Genomic DNA, 22,141 nt, shown 5'->3' with positions numbered 1-22,141 from the left:
CAGCAAGGGAAATGACATATTTGAGGCCATATCGTGGCCTTATTAACATTTGCCAGGTTTTGCCCGCGACTTTGTGACGAATAAATGATTGCTTGTTCCGGTTCTCGAACGTAGTCTATACAAAAAAACACGCAAGTAGTTCGTTGCCTCATCGCTAAAAGAGAGATGGACATATTTAAAAATACGTATATTGTAATTTTAGCTGTTTAAGCTGTGATAGGGCAGTGGGTAGGAGCTAGACTTCACTTTCGGGGGGCCGAGTTTGTATCCCAGCACGTACTTCTAACTTATACAAGTTATGTACGTTTTAAGCAATTAAAATACCCCCTGCTTTAACGGTGAAGGATAACATCGTGAGGAAACCTGCATGCCTGAGAGTTCTCTATAATGTTCCCGAAGGAGAGAGTCCACCAATCCGCATTGAGCTAGCGTGGTTGACTACAGCCTTAACCCCTTCTTATTGTGGGAGAAAACCCGTGCCCAGTAGTGGGCCGTACAATTCTACAAACAGTCGCTACTATATTTTTACTATTATTATTAAACTAAACTGAAACTTGTTTATAAGGAAGTTAAATTGTTAGTACCTACCTAACCAGTTGTAAGGAAGTCGTATGTGTAGGTAGCGGTAGACACCTTCCTATCTAACTATGTATATTTTATAATTTAACATAATTATAACTCTTACATATATTTTTCCTTTAACAGCGTTCTTCCTTGTTTGCTTATTTCCCATTTCCATAATTATTAGGTACACAACTCTAAATAAAATATCAACTGCACTGAATGCCCCCGACTTTGTAAGCGTGGTGTTTTTGAACGTATCTAAACCTTTCTTCTGGCTATTGCCTAAAAAGCAGTATTCCTTGTTAGTTTATTTCAAATTTCTATAATTATTAGGTACCTATATCAACTGCACTGAATGCCCCCTACTTTGTAAGCGTGGTGTTTTTGAACGTAAACCTTTCTTCTGGCTATTGGCTAAAAAGCAGTATTCCTTGTTAGCTTATTTTCAATTTCTATAATTACATATCAGGGAGCTATATGAACTGCACTGAATGCCCCCGACTTTGTAAGCGTGGTGTTTTTGAACGTAAACCTTTCTTCTGGCTATTGGCTAAAAAGCAGTATTCCTTGTTAGCTTATTTTCAATTTCTATAATTACATATCAGGGAGCTATATGAACTGCATTGAATGCCCCCGACTTTGTAAGCGTGGTGTTTTTGAACGTATCTAAACCTTTTTTCTGGCTATTGCCTACAAGCAGTATTCCTTGTTAGTTTATTTCAAATTTCTATAATTATTAGGTACCTATATCAACTGCACTGAATGCCCCCTACTTTGTAAGCGTGGTGTTTTTGAACGTAAACCTTTCTTCTGGCTATTGGCTAAAAAGCAGTATTCCTTGTTAGCTTATTTTCAATTTCTATAATTACATATCAGGGAGCTATATGAACTGCACTGAATGCCCCCGACTTTGTAAGCGTGGTGTTTTTGAACGTAAACCTTTCTTCTGGCTATTGGCTAAAAAGCAGTATTCCTTGTTAGCTTATTTTCAATTTCTATAATTACATATCAGGGAGCTATATGAACTGCATTGAATGCCCCCGACTTTGTAAGCGTGGTGTTTTTGAACGTATCTAAACCTTTTTTCTGGCTATTGCCTAAAAAGCAGTATTCCTTGTTAGTTTATTTCAAATTTCTATAATTATTAGGTACCTATATCAACTGCACTGAATGCCCCCTACTTTGTAAGCGTGGTGATTTTGAACGAAAACCTGTCTTCTGGCTATTGGCTAAAAAGCAGTATTCCTTGTTAGCTTATTTTCAATTTCTATAATTACATATCAGGGAGCTATATGAACTGCACTGAATGCCCCCGACTTTGTAAGCGTGGTGTTTTTGAACGTAAACCTGTCTTCTGGCTATTGGCTAAAAAGCAGTATTCCTTGTTAGCTTATTTTCAATTTCTATAATTACATATCAGGGAGCTATATGAACTGCATTGAATGCCCCCGACTTTGTAAGCGTAGTGTTTTTGAACGTAAACCTTTCTTCTGGCTATTGGCTAAAAAACAGCATACCTTGTTGGCTTATTTCCAATTTCTATAATTATTAGGTACCTATATCAACTGCACTGAATGCCCCGACTTTGTAAGCGTAGTGTTTTTGAACGTATCTAAACCTTTCTTCTGGCTATTGCCTAAAAAGCAGTATACCTTGTTGGCTTATTTCTAATTTCTATAATGATTAGGTACCTAGGTATATCAACTGCACTGAATGCCCCTGACTTTGTACGCGTGGTATTTCCGAGCTTGAACCTTTCTTCTGACTATTGCCTAAAAAGCAGTATTCCTTGTTAGCTTATTTCCAATTTCTATAATTATTAGGTACCTATATCGACTGCACTGAATGCCCCCGACTTTGTACGCGTGGTATTTCTTAATTTAAACCTTTTTCTGGCTATTAGCTAAAAAGCTGAAGCAACCTATTATTATATATAATGCTAAAAAGTAGTAACATACTAAAATTTAATGAATGAATATACTTTTATTGCACACCACAAGAAGTAAGAAAAGTAAAACAAAGCAACGTATAAGTACAATTTGGCGGCCTTAATGTATAAATTATTTGTGCAATTTAGTTTATGTACCTATTTGAATTTAATAAAAAATGTATCCCATTGTTACTCATATACCTTCTTATGTGTAATTTTATCCAACCTTAGTAAAATTGCGCGTAAGTAATCTCTAAATCGTAAATATTATTCACTGTTATTGTAATATTAGATATTATGAAAATTCTACATAATCATTATCTGAAATCGTTTGAATCATAGTATTAACAAAATTTTCCTGAACGCAGCGTGAGTCACTCGTCAGCTTCTTACAAAATTGATGTAATCTACGCCCTTTAGAAATGCCGTGACTCACCGGGAGACTTCGGTTCAGACGTAGGAACCGTTTATCCAAAGATCAAAACCGCAGATAGACAGCTCATAACAGTAGGCAGGTAGGTAAAGAAACTGATTATTCTGGTAAAGAAATTGTTAATGGTCTTTATACTAAAAAAGTATACTTTCAAAAACATTTACAATCCTAAAAACCTGGGTCTTACTGACCTTAGTCGCAGAAATGGAAATATATTTCGGTAGAAGCAGACGTAATTTTTTGTAATTTTTGTCAGAAATTATGCACTGTAAAGTCAACAGCAAAATCTGCGTAGAGATTACACTTTGGAAGATATTAGTGCTGTTAGCCTAAAGATACTATTATAAATTGCACCGTGCAGATTTTCAGTCATAAAAAAGTACATTGGCAAACATTCAAACCTTAGTTGGTCACATTCTGTATTATTTTCCTATTCTTTGGCTATGGCGAATGCTGGCTGTATGCCGTATACGTCTGCGGCACGCGTGCTTTAAAAAAAAGAGCTATGATTCATACCATGCGTAGACGGATACCTGTCTGTCGCATTCTTTAACAGTCTGCAGCTATCCTGAGTAAAAACTATGGCTAAGAACAGGTTGCATAATATGCGTGCTGTAAAAAAAAAACTGCTTTTTAGTTGTCTTTTAAACCTTCTCACCTTTGCCTTAAAACTACGGAAAAGTATAAGGAACAAAAAAAATAAAACCTTCAAATCCGTAGGAGATAAAGGTGGCTAAACGAAAAAAATACTTACGCAGTGTTTATTACGATGTCAGTTATAGCTTGACGACCAAAAATGTGTAAACGAGCCTTAGTATTTAATCGTTGCTTAATGTCGAAATAATTCATAATTGTGCTATAACACGGCATTACTATTCCGACGTTATGCGATGTTTATTAATAAAGCCCTAAGTAAATTACCATTAACTTTTATTGCTGCAATTTACAACGTAATACCGTAATGATGACCAAATGGAGCGTGTATCTATCGGACATTTTTTCAAAGCTATGACTCATGCGCAGGCGCATACCAAATGCATTCATCAATATTGCAGCGAAAAAAGTAAGGAAAACATTATTACAGGTAAACATATCTTATTTTAGATTTAATGCGAATCGTACATTACTTTCTAGTAATGGGGACGCTGAGTCAGGTTTCTTTAGGTAGGTGACAAATTTTCATGCTATGTTTATTTATTTTATTTATGTTTATTAGAACAAAATTACATGTATTATAGTTATGAATATAGCTAGCCTTAGGTTACTAATGACACATAATTTCACTTATAGGTAGTCACAGCATGCACTGGTTAGTATGTACGATAACTCAATTTAAAACAAGCATTATTAAAAGATATGTATATATATATATATATATATATATATATATTGCACGACTCATGATGCGAAGCATCAGAGAGTGCTTTACGATCGAAAAATTTTTTTCGCCTCATTTCGGCGGCTATTTTTATTATTATAGCCTTGTTAGTTCACGGAATCAAGATATTTTGCATACTATTGTCGAGATAATTTAATGGAGATTAATTCCATACTTTAAAAAAATTTATTTACTGCAATAGAATTGGAAAAAAACACCAAAATAGGTCAAAAACTTTTCCTGTCCGTCATGTGTGAAACCCGAAAACACTCTTAACTTGTGAAAAAATCCATTATTTGAGTTAAATTTAAAAAAAAAAATTCTAATCGACGATTGTAGGTCACTGAATGCGAATGATTAATTAATTCAGTGTAGTTTAATTGCAATTAATAAAAAACGAAAACTGCAAGACTGTATATCTATATATATCCATGTAAAATTAACATGGATGGTGGTATATCTATATCTATAGATATTATGTACATTTTATTCCACCAGGCGCCTGTGCATCACTTTCCTAGTACAGCTGTTTTAAATTTTTTTATTTTTTTTTTCAATATTTGATAATTAAATGGGCATTATGAGTCGTGCACTTTTGGATTTTCCAAATTTTCTATATATATGTAATAAAAATTAAACAGAAATAGAAACTTACATTACCAATGTTAATATTAAAGGAACTGAGAAAACAAAGTTGGAGTACCTAATCATCAACTTACGAGTCACCTGCTAGCGAAGTGCCAAACGTTTTAATAATTTTAGTTTTAATTTTTTCTAGTGTATCGTTTAACAAATCAATACACTCACTTTTAGCACTAATTTCATTGTACAATCTACTTAGCCTAGGTATTAAGGAGTGGTGGCCGAGATTAGTTCTGTAAAATTTGTGAGTGAACAGTGGAATAGGGTACCGCGGCATACGAGAGGGAACCTTAAGGTATATTTGGCTCAACAATTCAGAGTTATCAATGGTGCCGTTTATGAGCTTATGTAGAAACACCATATCGTGTAGCCTACGTTTTTCCGATAGTGAATTTAACTTTAACGTCTTGAGTCGATGTTTATAAGAGTATGATGTTTTAATGAGTATTACGACAGTAATAATTGGTTGGTGATTTCAAAACCAACGCCTGTAAAACAGTAACACTTCACAGGAAATGCAAGGAGCACGTACTTTAACACGCCGCCCTGCATCCACCAATTTGAAGCCACGTGTTCCTGCATCTACACCATATCCACGCTTGTGATGTTGTGATAACGCAAGCAAGACAACGTTCGGCATACAAAAAAATAAAAGCATAAGCAAAAGCAAGCAATATATTGTACACACAATTGATTGAATCGGAACACAGCATTGCAACAATGACGGCCGATTGGCGCAGTGGGCAGCGACCGTGGTTTATGAGTTAAACGCCGTGGGGTCGATTCCCACAACTGGAAAATGTTTGCGTGATGAACAGGAATGTTTTTCAGTGTCTGGTGTCTGATATTATTCATAAAAAAAATATTCATCAGTCATCTTAGCACCCATAACACAAGCTACGCTTACTTTGGGGCTAGATGGCGCAGTGTGTATTGTAGTAGTATATTTATTTAATTTATATATATATAATGTTAAGCTAGCTTTAACTATGTTGTGTGCTATGCGGCAAAAATGAGAATAGCGATAGTACTTCGGTGCGGAAGCGGTGTTAGCGTATTGTGCAGGAGCTAGACTTCCCTTTCGGGGGTCCTAGTTCGAATCCCAGCACACACCTCTAACTTTTCTTAGTTATGTGCGTTTTCTTCTTTGTTCTTCTTTGTCGTAACACTCTTGCCAGAGTGGTCGCCTCACGATCATTCCCCACTTCTCCCTATTTGCAGATAGTCTGGTACACTCATGCAAGGGGCCTCCCACTGCGTTTTAAGTAATTAAAATATCACTTGCTTCAACAGTGAAGAAAAACATAGTAAGGAAACCTACATGCCTGAGAGTTCTACATAATGTTCTCAAAGGTGTGTGGAGTCCACCGATCTGCACTAGGCCAGCGTGGTGGACTACGGCCTTAACCGTTTCTCATTGTGCAAGGAGACCCGTGCTCTGTAGTGGGCCGCTAATGGTTTTATATGATGATGATGATAGTACTTACCCAAACGAGCCCTATCACAAAAAGCTCTACTTAGTACTACGAGTACTTTTATAATATCTGTAATACTTTCTTGACAGGACTTTGAAAAGAGAAGGAAACGCAGATAGCGGGAAACATAAATTCTGCGTGGATTATGTCACAGGAAGTTGTAATTTACAAACGTTTACAAATATTTTTTGTTTCATTCAATGACGCTTAGACTAAAACACCTTATTCTCCAATTTCATCGAATTTAAGTTAAACGCACCCGGCACTTACTTCATTTTCCTAAATTTCCAAGTGATCCCCTCCGGTATTAGTAACAATGAGATCACCTAGAGAGTAGGCACCTATACTATTTCGTTATATTTAGTAAAATTAATGAAATTTATATTATCGACATATTTTGATGTTTTTAATAATTAAATAGTATTAAATTTCTGTAAATTAAGATTTGCATCTCATAGATTTCGACTAAGCATGTGTACCTACAATGTTTTATCCAAATAAAAGGATTGAATTGAAAAATAAAAGCTATTATACTATTTGAAATGAAAAGATAAAATTCAAAATCAGTCCACGATTATCGAAGAAATCGTTTCTTATCAAATGAAAAAAATTTGCGATGTTTATGGACCTAGTGCAGCATCTGTGAGGGTAGCACAAATTTGGTTTAAGCGTTTTCAATCCGGAAATTTTGATGTCAAAGATGCACCTCGCTCTGGTCGCCCTAATACGGATAAAATGGATGCCATTTTTGAAAAAGTGGAGCAAGATCGGCATATCAGTAGTTACAACTTAGCTGAAGTGTGGTGGGATTGGAAGGGCATTATTATTTATGAGCTGTTACCACCAGGCAGGACCATCGATTCTGAACTCTACTGCGAAAAACTGTTGAAAAGCAAGAAGTTGAGCGAAAGCGGCCGGAATTAATCAACAGAAGGGGTGTGGTTTTTCATCAAGATAACGCTAGACCTCACACATCTTTAGCCACTCGAGAGTTTGGCTGGGAGGTGTTAATGCATCCGCCGTATAGTCCTGACCTTGCGCCTTCAGATTTCCACCAGTTTCGGTTTTAGAATTCTTTAGGCAGTGTCATGTTAACATCACGAGAGAACTGTCAAAACTACTGGTCGCGGTTTTTTGTTCAGAAGCCCCAAAATTTCTATAGCAATAGGATTATGTCCCTACCTACAAGATGGCAAAATGGGTACCATTTTGTTCGATGACATACCCTAGTTAAATATATTAAAAAATGTTTTGAATTTTCTTAAAAAATGCGAACAAACTTTTTCCCCAACCTAATATGTACGTCATACATGAGTTAAATGTTTTGGCGGGTATTATTCACCTTGTCAATAAGCTGAACAAACCTCCAAAGTCATATCAGTCATGTTTCTAAGCTTGCGATATCTTTAGTATACAGATAATAGATAGGGCTGCCACTTATACATGTTAGCACATTTTCTTTTTCAATTTTAATTTTCGATAAAATTTTCAGAGCCGGGTTGGATCAGTAATTTGACTGCATCATCACTTACCGCCAGGTGAAATTACAGTCAAGGACTCAAAAAAAAAAAAAAAGGGCCCATATTAGGTAGGTACTTTGATGCTTACATACGTACAAAATGTGTAGTTAATGTGATAAAAATAACTATATTTGTGAACGAAAAAACTATAACTACTTTTTATAAAAAAAATCACACACCTGTCTAGATTCTAAGATAAAATAAGTTACATGGAGTAGTAAGTTGCTACCACCAAAAGTGGCTACCCTACTTAAATCAAATCTTAAGGGAATGCCTGTCATATAAGCAGTCCAAAGTTTGTTTTATTTGATTCATATCTACTTATCTGATGTTGCGTCATAAGAATTTACAACGGTATTTACCCACATTTCGGTAATACATTATAGATAGCTCATGAATCATGTATCTACCCTATTTGAACAGTGTTTTCTGTCTCAATTTATTATTGGTCTGAGATGCTCTCCAACTAGATAGGTACTCTACTGTTTACCAATAATTACAGCGGTAAGTATAATTTTATAATATTATATTGTATTTTTGGGGCCGAGTTCGAAACCCAGCCCGCACCTGTAGTTCTGTGCGTTTTAATTCACCCATCCACCCACGCCGATCGGCGTATTTCGATTCAGAACAAAATGCGGACGACGACGATCGGCGTAAAACGTAACTTCTTTATAACTTCGGGGAATGAATGAATCAATGAATACACTTTGATTGTACACCACATAAAAATACTGGAAAAATGATAAAAAGTTTACACGATGTACACACGTAGGCGGCCATATCGTTACATAGCGATCTCTTCCAGGCAACCGATGGCGTAAAACACTACTCAGGACGAGAGGTAAAAACTAAATATATAATAAATATATATACTAATACGTACTTATATAGAAAATACCATCGTAGTGCTCATAGTTTCGTGAAATTCGTATATGTACGTATTCCAGGGATAACAACCTTTTCTCAATAGGTGTTATATTCGAATTATATTATTATTTTTGATGCTAGTGATGAATATTTGCAATTTTGGTTTGAATATGGTTCTCTATCCAGGTTTTGAAGTTTGATATATATGATATGTTTCAATTCATTGAAGACACTGTATTATTAATAGTTTTTGTTCAGTTTTTCCTTGTTTGTTCTTATTCTTCATATTTTCAGACCATCATCATCATCATCATCTCAACCAATCGACGTCCACTGCTGGACATAGGTCTTTTGTAGGGAGTTCCACAATACACGGTCCTGGGCCGCTTGCCTCCAGCGGCTCCCAGCTACTCGCCTGATGTCATCTGTCCACCTCGTTTGGGGCCGACCTACGCTGCGTTTACCGGTGCGGGGTCGCCATTCCAGCACCTTAAGACCCCAACGTCCATCGGTTCTCCGAGCTATGTGCCCCGCCCATTGCCACTTCAGCTTCGCAACTGGCTGAGCTATGTCGGTAACTCTAGTTCTTCTACGGATCTCCTCATTTCTGATTTGATCACGTAGAGATACTCCTAACATAGCTCTCTCCATCGCCCGCTAAGTGACTCTGAGCCTTCTTATGAGGCCCATAGTTAGCGACCATTTTTTTCAAATTGTTTCAGTCCTTTTTTTTATTTTCCTTTCCTTGCAGTTTCGCCTTCTTGGAATTTCACATATTCGTACGAGGTGCGGATCACGCCGATCGGCGTATGCATTTAATTACAACTAGTATTTTTGCCGCCGCATTGAAAGGGTTATCAATTAAAAATTACTAAAACCACTATATTATTAGTTTAAGAAACAGACGAGGGCAGCCAGTTGAGTGTCTTAATATAATAAAGGCCATGCGTAGGTTATAATAAAAAAAACCCCGCCATACTTAAATTATAAAATTTTATTTATTACCACAAAATTATAACGATTTATAATAACTAATGTATAAAACAGCCATGCACTTAATTCCTTAAACTAATATTGAGATATTTGTAAAATATATCTTATAAATAATGATTAGTTGTTTTTGTTTATTAGTATTCACCTTTTTTGGTAACTTTAACATATTTTAGAATGCGCGCACACAGACAACCCGTCGGATGACAATTTGTATGACTTATGTCTGTAGTGTGCGCTGCATAATTACATTGTTCATACTCAAATCCGAAATGAATGAGTTAACAGTAACTTTTGAGTAATGTACTATACACTAAAGGTGACGTCGATACGTTGCTGCGAGAAGGCAAAAACAACCCTAACAACACTAACCTTACTAAATTTACTTATTTATAATACGAGCAGCATGGATAGAAAATCATAATTCATTAGATTCACCTTTAAATATGAGATTATACGAAAATACATTTTAAATTTAACATGTTTTCAGATCTTTTTTTATTTTTATAAAATTCACTGAATTTTTAAGACAAAAAGCCTCTGCCAGATTAATAAGCTCTTGCTATTATTATTTATTTATTTACATAAAGTTTACAAAAAAAAATACCTCCCAGGTTTGTAATATATGCTAACAGAGAATTAAGTCTAGGTACGGTACAGAACATTATTGCCAGTTTAGATTTTAGTTTTTTCTTAATATTACGAGGATTAATATTGTCTCGTAATTCAGTAAGTAAGTAATTAATTAATAAGGCGAGGAACTATGTAAACGTTCGTGCGCTCGCCATACCTATTGAACGAAGCCTAAAATACTTGCGGTTCTTTTAAATTATTTGTAAGCTGTATATGTATTTGAGATACCTATTTCCGAGATACCTATTCATCAGAACAGCTAGTTTGTTATTATAGGCCTTTTTACAGCTATGCTTGTAAAGGGACGGTAAGTTACAATTTACCTAGGAATTATCTCACGGGAAAATTTTAGAAATTTATTTGAATTATTTTTTGCATAAAGCCATTCGGGCATAAACTAAGTATATTTGAGCATCGATGGCTGATATCTTTTGACCTTGATGAACAAATACTAACGATTTTCTTTTGGAATTTAGCTAGGAATTATCTCACAGGAAAACTATTATTCTACAAAATTATTATAGTAATACATTAAATTATACGCTGCCCAAACATAGACACTCTTTATAATCGACACGGGCACTATTGCAGGAAACTGCGGTTATTGTGTCCGGTAAGACAACTGGACACACGCTGGTTTCTACTTTTAACGCTGTTAACTGCTGGTAGGTTCATAGCTTGTTTCCCGTCGTTATAATGATAACGATAGTGCCCTGGGATCGACACGAATACCAAAATACATAAACTTGTACAATGAAGTTAATATTATTATCTTGAATTATTTTGAAATAGTTATGTAAGAAAATGTAACACAAGGTGAAAAGGTGAAATTCATTTAAAATGTTAGTTATTTTATGTTTTCTTAATACATTACAGTACATACATTAGTTCAGAAACAGGTTTTTTTTTCTGTTGACAATCTCTGTGTCGAGTAACTGGACACCAAAGTGCCCATATAGTGGTTGAATCCACAAACCATATATTATTATTGGTTATAGTTTTATATGAAAAAATTAAATAAATAATGGATTGTGTCTAGAATAAAACGAAAGAGTGTCTTATATTGCACAGCGCCTTAATTAATTTTTATAATCTAACAAAACATAACGAGGCAGATATTATGCAACACGCCACAAAGTGTTACTCATCATACATTAATACAACGATTTGATTTAACGCAACACGCGTGGCGTTACTTTCTGCCGATGTGGTATGTATAGTAAAAAAGTGGTAAAAAATTGGCTACTTATTATATAATATCATGAACATACACTGGTATACGATTCGATAGTTACATTTTGAACTAATGTTAGGAATATTTAATAAAATAATATTAAATTATATTACTCTATATTAATATTTTGAACTATTTTGAGTAAATAATAAATTGTAATTAAATTAATAAAATAAAAGCGACTACTTTTTCATTTTATTTTAACCTTATGAATTAAATCATTACATTAGAATAATATTAAAAATCTGTCTATATTCATGCGTGTTTCTGTCGGCGTATATCCGACTAGTTTCGAGCTCACCAAAGCTAGATACTACCTTAACATATGATACAATAGTATACTATATTTTAAAAACATTAAAAAACAATGTTAATTGAACTTAATTTGAACTCGTCTTAGAATTAAAATTGAACTATTATTTGAAAGAGCCTCATTTTTAACTATGTAAAGATATTTTAGAAAATTATTTTAATTAAATTTTTGCATAAAGGGCATAAACTAAGTATATTGGAGTATCGATTGCTGATAATTTTTGACGTCGATGTACAAAAGCAACGATTTTCTTTTGGATTTTTTCTTTCGATATTTTTCATTTCATTTGATTATTTTTCCGAAAGCTATGATTTTTTAAAATGTTCTTACATCAATGATGTAGGATGGTCATCATCATATCAACCCAAGACAAGCCCACTACAAAGCACGGGTCGTTACGTCGAGGCTTAAGGCCGTAGTCCACCACGCTGGCCCAGTGCGGATTGGTGCGCTCCACACACTTTTGAGAACATTATGGAGAACTCTCAGGCATGCTGATTTCCTCACGATATTTTCCCTCACCATTGCAAGTGATATGTTAATTGGTTAAAACGCATGTAACTTAGAAAAGTTAGAGGTGCTGGGATTCGAACTCGGCCCCTGGAAAATTAAGTCAAAGTCCTACCCACTGAGCTATCCATGCTATTGCCAAAGCGATAGTAAACACCGATGTTTTATTACCGACGATCATACTAAGCGGTAACAAAAGAGGTTTGAATATTATGACCTGCCATTTTTATTTATTTTTTTCCAAAATACCGGTTACGCTTAAAAACTATATAAATAACTAGAAAGCATTAGGACAAATAATTATTTTTTACAGTCTATAAATAGTTCAGTATTCCAAAATATAAGTTACCAAAGATGCACTTCAACTAGGGTTCATACTAAAATATTCAAACCTTTTAAGTGTTATTTAATGTTTAAGTAGGTAATATGGAGGGTAGAGGTAAGGAGGATCATCTGTGTATATGAAAAAGTGTCGTCAAAATGTATTAAATTAGGATGGCGCCACATTTGCATCAAGGTAACTCTTAAAAGAAGCGCCAAACCAAATATTGTTAGAGGTGGCTTGAAAAATAAACAAGGAAGTAAGGTTATATTTACCACAATATTTTGTACAACGTAAGTTGTTGAAATTCTCAATAATTAACTACTTTAGTCGATAATGACATTAAATTTCTTAACTCGGCATACTTCAATTCATCTACGATTGCTACATTCATACCATACCCTGTGCATCCACCAGCGCCATTGTGGAGGATTTCTGAACTGTTATTTAGCGCATACAACTGGACACTTTTTCAACTTTTCTCCCATATAAGATGACTCTCCTTACCTCTACCCTCCATAGTAGGTAACAAAAGTCATCACGTCAATTAACGAGCAAAATTTCGGGATAAAAGCATCCTATATTACTTCTAATACCTTAAGGAATATGTGTACTAAGTTTCGTGATGATCGGTTTAGTAGTTTTTGCATGAAGGCATAACAAAACAACTTACATTCACATTTATAATATTAATAGGGATTAGATCTCTGACTGACATATTATTAGATTGCCATGCTTATAGAAAAATGGAGGATTTTTAATTTGTAAAACTCCACAGTTTGTGATTTTTTAGCCATTTTAAATAAGTCCTAAAGTTTTCTTACAATGTATATAATATAAGAGATTCAGTTATAAATGTTATAAATGTTATCAATGTAATATTAAGAAAAAAAACTTTGAATAATTCGTAAATAGAATAAAAACAGTGAAAACGACCCTTTTCTACGATCATGACATTCCTTACAATTTCAGGTTCAAAACATGGAAAATGCAAGAATAAACCAAAAAAAAATTACAGTTGTGCCATACTTTTGAATACTAGACGTGCCTCACTTTTGCCCAGGAGTCGATTTTAAGGTATTATTTCTTATTGTTGCGGTGCACGGAGCGGTGTAAACACGACGGCACCAAACATCACAGCAAGGGGATTTCCGTGGCGCCCCTAATCCAAGTAAGGTAAGAGACAATCGTCTACTATAATCCCGTTCATGTGCCATTGAAGTGGTTCACTTTTTAATCCTTGACACGTTACGTCTGCGCAGGAGTCGATTTTAAGGTAATCTTTGTATCGCGGTGCGCGTAGCGGTGTAAACACGACACATTGGCACCAAACATTCAGCAAGGGGATTCTCGCGACGCCCCTAATCCCATAAGGCAACAGATAATCGTCTACTATGCTCACGTTAAGGTTTAGTTCTTGATGCGGTGCACGGGGCGTAGTTAATTCGAAGGGCTAGCACGGGCAGAAGACAAAAATTATATTGCCCGACTAAATCCCCTGACAGGGGATATAGTTAACGTGCCAACCAACACGGGAACATGGAATAGGAGAAGTTCACCCCCGTTTATTATTACACATATATTATTTGGATATTATTTCCACTTGTGCGCCAATGCTCTGAGAGTTGATAAAGCTGTGGGAGAAGACAACTTTGTATGCTTTCCCCGGGGAGAAGTCTCCCATGCTAGCCGTGCAAAGGGATTTTTGCGACGCCCCTAATCCAAGTAAGGCAGCAGGTAATCGTCTACAATGCTCACGTTCATGTGCCAGTTGAAGTGGTTGACTCCCGGTACGGTTACGATGTGTAACCGTTTGGTCTCATCGAGCGTCCGGAGACCAATTCGGTCGGACTGGTAGATTTCTTGGTCTCGCATCTCCACCACAGTGTCGTTTATGCCGTAGTAACCGAACTGGCTGGAAAAGTGATAACGTAATAGTAGATTATGAAAATAAGTACGGTATGTTGAGTTTCATACGATGTTTTACATCACACTTGGGAGTAAAAAACTAATTATATCAAATATTGGATAGAAGTAGGCGTTACTTTGCCGAAATCCATGATATATTATGAAAATTAAGCTTAATTTTCTATACTCCGTGAAAAGCAGGAGAACGTATACAATAAAACCATACAGACGTACAACTCTACTCTACGCGCGTTTCGCTCCGAAACCGGAGCATCCTCAGGAGATGTTGACTTTACAATGAATAATTGTAAAGTCCGTTTAAAGGGAGGGAAACGTGCGTAGAGGGTACATTGCCGAAGATCTGTTTAGTGTGGAGTATAAGGATTGAAGAAATTATAAATTACATCATACAGATTCTACTGCTTTTCGCGGAGTATAGCAAATTAAGCTTAATTTTCGTAATAATTATATCAACTTATTTTCTCTTTGTGTCTCGCGGCGTCCATTTTAGCACTGCAGAACTCATTAAACCCTTTTGCGTCAGCTAAGTCAAAGTCGAAATATCTTTATTCAAGTAGGCCCATAGGTGGCACTTTTGATGCGTACATTACATGAGAATTACACGGTAGTGATATAATGGCGATAACCATATTCGTAAACCTAAAACTAAAGCTACGAGGGTTCCAAACGCGTCCTGGTCTAAGAAGAAGCCCACAACAAACTTAGCCGGGTGTTTTTTTTTGTTAGCACCATCTCACATTGTCATATAAAATTATTAGAAGAACAACCTGGTTACAGCAATAATTCACACCCAAGCTTTTTTATCGATTACGTAGTCCTTTATACTATAATAGGTATTTTCTATAAGCTAAATAGTAAACTTATATAGCTATAAGCTACCTACTGAATTGTTGTGCTGTGCGTAAGATAAAACAAATACCTGCTCTGCCAAGGTGTGATAACCTGATCATCTGGGCCCCCTATCAGGACAAACCTCTTTAGTCGCAGCAGATTGTTCTTGAAGTCTTCCGATTTTGCAGATCTGTAAGCCAACAGCACAAATGTTTATAATCTAAATGTGAATCGAAAGTCTAATAAATGACAGGAGTCACTTGATTATACTTTGGCATGTGATGTTAGACTGTATCTATTTTGTTTCAGTCAAAAACTACGGCAATGGTTTATTTAAAAACTATACGGTTTTCGGTTTCACAGATAACTCTCTGAAGTATTATTTCGGTTTTCATTAACACGTTGTATCTACAGAATACATACAATCAAGTGTAATCAACACAGTTATAGCAAAAGATCAACAAAGTTGGCATAACAATATGAAGCTAACCAGCTAACTTGACTATAGAAACAGCTTCGAAGTGAGACTACTACATAACAACAAAAATTTAAATAACCACAGAGGTCAGTAAGCTGTGAGTTTTATGTGAGTAACAACTCTCATTATTAAGGGCTGTAAAAACTGTAATTTCAGCAGCCTACTGTTGAAATATTTAACAGGCACTGTTTAAAAAAGACTACTCGAAACCTACTACAAAGTACCAATTTTTAAGTCGGTTTACACATTATAAATTTACAAGTATAGATAAATAATAAAAAAAACTGAATATATGCAAAATAAAAGTTAATTTAAAAAAGACAGGTTCCACCGAGATTTGAACTCGGATCGCTGGATTCAGAGTCCAGAGTGCTAACCGTTACACCATGGAACCGCTTGATAAGACTGCCGAAATTGTTGTTTCATATATAAAACGTTTAAACAAATATCAGCACCATCTATCTCAAAGAGTAATAACTTATAAAATTTCAAAGATTGAATTTTCAATGTGCGAAACTATCACTGTAGAACTAGCATACTATTCCCTTAGCGGTTCCTCAACAACACACTAGATGGCGCTGTACTCATCTTTCTTGTTTGCACTCACAGCTAATTATTTTCATTGATTCAACACTTAGAATACAAATTAAGCCATCAATAAATACTGGATGCAACAAAGAAAAATGCTGCGTAATTGTATATTACCTTTTCATTTCAACTGCCGCTTTCGAGATAATTACTGATATATAGCATCGTATATTAATGCACTATATTCCGCCCACCAATTACACAACAATAATATACTATGAGTTTAAAATAAATGTTTTAATATTATTTGAATTCGATAAAAGTGTTGTTTAATGAATTTAATATTATATTATATCATATAAACAGTGCTCAGGCATGCTCTCGCAAATTCCCGCTTCCTCATTCTCGTAGAAAAATCTATTCTAAATTTATGGTCTTCATGGGTCCAACATACTTTAGAATTCCGAATTTGCCGTTTGCCTACGTGGCTCTTGAAGCTCGCAGTTCATAAACCCGCCAACCCACATTGAAGCAGTATGGTGGGAATAAGTTCCTCTCTTCAAGAAGAGTGAAGTTTGCCTAGGCATTTATTGATGATGAAATAAATATTCAATTCCAACTTACTGTATATGATTATTTATGTAGGGCAGGTACACACTGTAACTTTCATACAATGTCTGATGATATGGATCCTTCCAGTAGTTTCCAACGGATGTGTGTTGTCCGACTCGGGAATAAAATAGTTCATAAGCAGACTCTTTTACTAAACCGGGGAATACAACATGGAGAAATCCAGCTGAAATAGAAAAAACATGTACAGTTAAAAAATTATAACAAAAAAAGGTGGCTACACATTAGGCTATATTTATTAATTAATTTTAATTTTGAAGTTATTTTGGTGCTGCTCTAAAAAAATGAGTTTTAGTACAAAAGTAGATTAAACTTTGTATGGGAAATTTATCAGAAGTTATACAAGTTGCGGGGAAGTGCTTTTATACATAGGTTGTTTTCTCATAGGGAAGTTGCCGAGTCTAAGTATAAATAAATAAATAAATAAATATACTACGACAATACACACATCGCCACCTAGCCCCAAAGTAAGCATAGCTTGTGTTATGGGTACTAAAACGACTGATGAATATTTTTATGGATAATATTCATAAATAAAATAAAATAAATAAAAAAATAAATATTCATAAATACTTAGAATATACATATAAACACCCAGACACTGAAAAACATTCATGTTCATCACACAAACATTTTCCAGTTGTGGGAATCGAACCCACGGCCTTGGACTCAGAAAGCAGGGTCGCTGCCACTGCCACTGCGCCACTCGGCCGTCAAATAAAGTATGGAGTGAGCATAGTGAGCACCAATAATTTTCTAAGTGGTAAGGAGATATTAAACTTTGCTAATGGGAGGTATAAACCACCTTAGTTGTAGTACAGAATACAGACATACAGAATTTTCTACAAAACTTGTAAACTGTCGAATTGGTTTAAAATAAAAACATCTTCATTATATCACATCAGTTTTAACCCTTTGATATTGTGGTAAATGCAAATATTGTTTAGACAGTGTCACTGAGGCCAGTGCTCTTCTCACAGGTTCTCATAGGAGAAATGTTACATCTAGACAGCTTTGTCAGACTTCAGTATGAGTTATGACTATCCTCAATCTGTGGTAATAGTAAAAGCCTGCTAGCCTGCCTTAAGCAATCTAATCATTTCAGCATACCTCCATACTGTCCAGCTTGCGGTGAGCTTAATGATATGAATGTGCTTACAGAAACATTAGGAAATGTCTGCACAATGCCTCTTGCAACCAAACCTCCTTGGGAATATCCTGGAATTAGAAAACATCATTATTTGTTGAGTTATTAGGAGTTCATTACAAGTACTGTGACTTTGGATCATGGGGACATAATTTTGTTATAATAATAATTGTAGGCTGCCAATCCATAGACGGTCTGAGCTGTTAATTCTTGCAACATTAATGGACAGAAAACTTTTTGAATGTTATAAATAGTGTAGTAAACAATAAATTAATGTTACCACTCAGTGGCAAGGAACATTATGTTACCCTTTATGACATCCATCACAGCTCACATTCACTTCTCAGGCTGCCTACCTCACACATTTGATATGTTTGTGTTAGTGCAGTTTGACTTAATCATTTTAAAATATAGCATTCTGCAGTTCTCGCCACACTAAGGAATTTTATTTATTTCTTTAGAATACATTATTGCACAAACTTAGAAACAATACAAGATATACACAAGAAAAGAAAAAATAAGTAAAATTAAAAACAATAAAAAAAAAAAAAAAAAAAAAGTTAAATACACAGTTGTGTGCAAAGGCAGCCTTATTGCAAAAGAAATAAGATTAATGTTATACCTCTCTATCATGGTTACTTTTTTTAAAAGGTAGTTTTTATTTGTTTGTGGCATTACTGCTGTATTAGCATAACCACAAAAAACAAATTGTATATCATTACATACTTTTAATTAATACTTTTAAGTAAAATATTGCTTATAAATTGTGATGTTTAATTAAATTTCATGATATTAAGTTAAATTATTGAATTTGAAATTTTACATAATGTTTCATTCCTATTTAACACCATGTTAGCTAGCAAAGCATAATTTTTAATCTGTAAAAACTTCAAATATAAAAACTACTACTGAAAAATTTTTGTTTAGGCAAAGGTTTATTTAAAAAAGTACTTACCAACAAGATTGATTCCTTCAGGGTGTTTGCTAGAAATGTTGGCTACGTCCATCCCAATTTCTAGAACTTGATGCCACATTGTCTCCAAGCTTGACCAACTCTCAAACCTGTTCACATTGTAGACTACTGTGCCAGGGTGTTTCTGTAAGCACATACATTTTTTCTTATTATTTTATGAGCATTTTATATTTCCATAAGTTACATTATATGTTATCTAGAGGTTGCAGTATTTTTTCTCTTTCGTTTGCTTTTATATATCACAGTAATTTTGTACAGTAGGCAAATAATTAAACTTTTGATTACTATAACTTGATAAGTGCCAAATATTTTACTAAATTGATCAGCATTTTAACAAATGTGCTAATAATTCTTATCAAATTAACGATTAGTTTTCAGTTTACAAGTTACATATATTAAATTTACATGAGAAGTTCATGATGTAGTGCCCATTAGTATTTTGACAAATATTGTACATACATTTTTGATACACTTCAGTCTTGTATTGAGACTCAGACAATGCAAAGACACCTGATGGTGTCTAAGTCATTTTCTTTATTTCATAGTATTGCATTACCATATACTATTATGGTAAAAATAAGGCCCTAAGGTATATATGAATGAGTCAAACACATGCAAAAAAGTATGCAGTAATTATTTACATATAAAGTATAAATGGAACTATCATAATATAATAAATTTATAGATATTATTTTAAATTATTTTTATATGTAAGTTTCGTCTGGAATGGAGCTTAATATCAGACTGGGTTATTGGAAAGCATGCTAAAGCGAAAAATACGAATTATAAAAAAAACAACATTAACATACCTCTTGGATTCTATGGCTAATCATTTCCATACTGCCACTACCAGTCATTATCCCATGAATTAAAACCACAGGCTTATATGTTAAACATAGATGAACTGACAGAAGCAGCATAAACAGCAGAAGCTCCTTATCCATTTTATCAGACTAGGTAGAATCCAGGAAAATAATGAATGTTAAATTATGTGTAAATAGTTTGCTTGTGTTCCACCCCTATTTGGTCGATTTTATTAACTAAGTGCTATTGTCTTCGTCCTAGTATTCCATTTATAGGCTATATTATGATGTTATTAAGAACGAATTTAGATCAGAGTACCGAAACGTGTGAGACTAACGAAAATATAAAGCAAAACATGGGATGAATAGTAGTTTTTCGATTTGATTGCAGGAATATATAAGTTCGGGAACAAAGAAAACGCAAGCAAAGTTTCGATAACAATAGGTGAAGGTTATTAACATTGGCACTGCATCACAGCTGTTTTTAAAGATAAAAATTCGTATATCTTTTTATTGAAATTTGGTAAAAAGTAGTTAAATAGAGAAAATAATGCGTATCGTATATAAAAGGTAAAGATTTCTTTTCAGACTGAGATTCATAGAAAAATATGTTTTAGATATAAATTGTAAGAAACAACAAACAACAATACAACCCACTACAACCACTACTTACAGACTATAGTCGTAAAAATTATGGAGGGTAGAGGTAAGGAGAGTCATCTTATATGGGAGAAAAGTTGAAAAAGTGTCCAGTGTATGCGCTAAATAACAGTTCAAAAATCCTCCACAATGGCACTGGTGGACGCAGGGTATGGTATGAATGTAGCAATCGTAGATGAATTGAAGTATGCCGAGTTAAAAAATTTAGTGTCATTATCGACTAAAGTAGTTAATTATTGAGAATTTCAACAACTTACGTTGTACAAAATATTGTGGTAAATATAACCTTACTTCCTTGTATCTCCATACTTCGTTGTTTATTTTTCAAGCCTACTGTAACAATATTTATATTTGGCGCTTCTTTTAAGAGTTACCCTGATGCAAATGTGGCGCCATCCTAATTTAATACATTTTGACGACACTTTTTCATATACACAGATGATCCTCCTTACCTCTACCCTCCATAGTAAAAATGTAATAGGCCCGTTTTGACATTTATGCAAGACCATAGAATGTAACTTGGAACGAAACTGAAAGAAACAATAAAATAAAAATCAATTACATACAGTGTTTTAAAAAATACGTAAATTTTTTTGGGACGTTAAATAATATGAAAGAATATATCGCGAGTATTCTTTTTGCGCTTACTTTATAGTAGCATGCAATTTATAATTCTTGCGAAACGTTCCGAAAACAGTTACGATCTCAGTCTTTTTTTTTATACTAGAGCTGTAACCATTTTTTTACTGAATATCGAAATTAAATATTGTGTAGTTATATTTACTGCAAAGAATCAGCTTGGTTCTCAAAATGGGTTCTGAAAAATGAGTCTGAGTTGATGTATCTGACCAAGCGGCACATGACTGAAACGTCCCCGCGCGCACTGCGCAGTTTTTCGTTCCTCATCTTGTAAAGTTGACTGTGCGCTCGTTTAAGTTTGATATATATTGTTTACTATTACGTTAACTATGGCTCTTCTATTTTGGACATTAATTTAAACACAGTGATTTGACTCGATTTTTGTGTTTGTTTTTTTATAGTACTAACTCTGTTTCAACATGTTGAAAAGTGGACGTATAATCAACAGCCAGTCACGCGTAGTGGTTGTGAAGTTAAAGAAATACTTTGAACGAACGAACACTTTACAATACATAATAATATCAATCAAGTACTGATACAAACTTGAATTGATTTATCGTGAGTATCGAGTCCCGAGTCTTATGGTTCCATAAGTCTAGTTTCTAAGTAGTTCTAGTTACGTCGCGATGACAAATGTCAAAACGGGCCTATTACATTTTTACGACTATAATATCCTACTTGTAGTTGAAGTTATATTTTTCTGATAAAT

General features: G+C 34.5%; 1 protein-coding gene and 1 non-coding gene across 2 annotated transcripts; both read right to left on the bottom strand.

The window, feature by feature from the left end:
* Positions 1 to 14,428: 14,428 nt before the first annotated feature.
* LOC120637410 (lysosomal thioesterase PPT2 homolog) lies at positions 14,429 to 20,772 on the bottom strand. The gene is made up of 6 exons (XM_039909242.1): positions 20,140 to 20,772; positions 19,313 to 19,454; positions 18,321 to 18,428; positions 17,205 to 17,376; positions 15,663 to 15,764; positions 14,429 to 14,729 (listed from the first exon to the last, which is right to left on the bottom strand). Exons 1-6 carry the CDS (start codon positions 20,272 to 20,274, stop codon positions 14,531 to 14,533), a joined length of 858 nt encoding a protein of 285 aa, XP_039765176.1. The 5' UTR covers positions 20,275 to 20,772; the 3' UTR covers positions 14,429 to 14,530.
* Trnaq-cug lies at positions 16,375 to 16,446 on the bottom strand. The gene has a single exon. It is a non-coding gene; the product is annotated as a tRNA-Gln (tRNA).
* Positions 20,773 to 22,141: the final 1,369 nt, after the last annotated feature.

This window comes from Pararge aegeria, chromosome 3 (assembly GCF_905163445.1).
Source record: "Pararge aegeria chromosome 3, ilParAegt1.1, whole genome shotgun sequence".
Classification (NCBI taxonomy): Eukaryota; Metazoa; Arthropoda; class Insecta; order Lepidoptera; family Nymphalidae; genus Pararge; species Pararge aegeria.
The sequence above is the reverse complement of the archived record's forward strand: the minus strand, read 5'-3'. Positions and strand labels throughout refer to the sequence as shown.

Coding starts and splice junctions, on each gene's coding strand:
- LOC120637410 (XM_039909242.1), bottom strand. CDS start 20,274: ATGGATAAGGAGCTTCTGCTGTTTATGCTGCTTCTGTCAGTTCATCTA. Junction 19,455..20,139: donor TTAGCCATAGAATCCAAGAG/GTATGTTAATGT, acceptor ATGTGCTTACAG/AAACACCCTGGCACAGTAGT. Junction 14,730..15,662: donor ATCACACCTTGGCAGAGCAG/GTATTTGTTTTA, acceptor TCACTTTTCCAG/CCAGTTCGGTTACTACGGCA.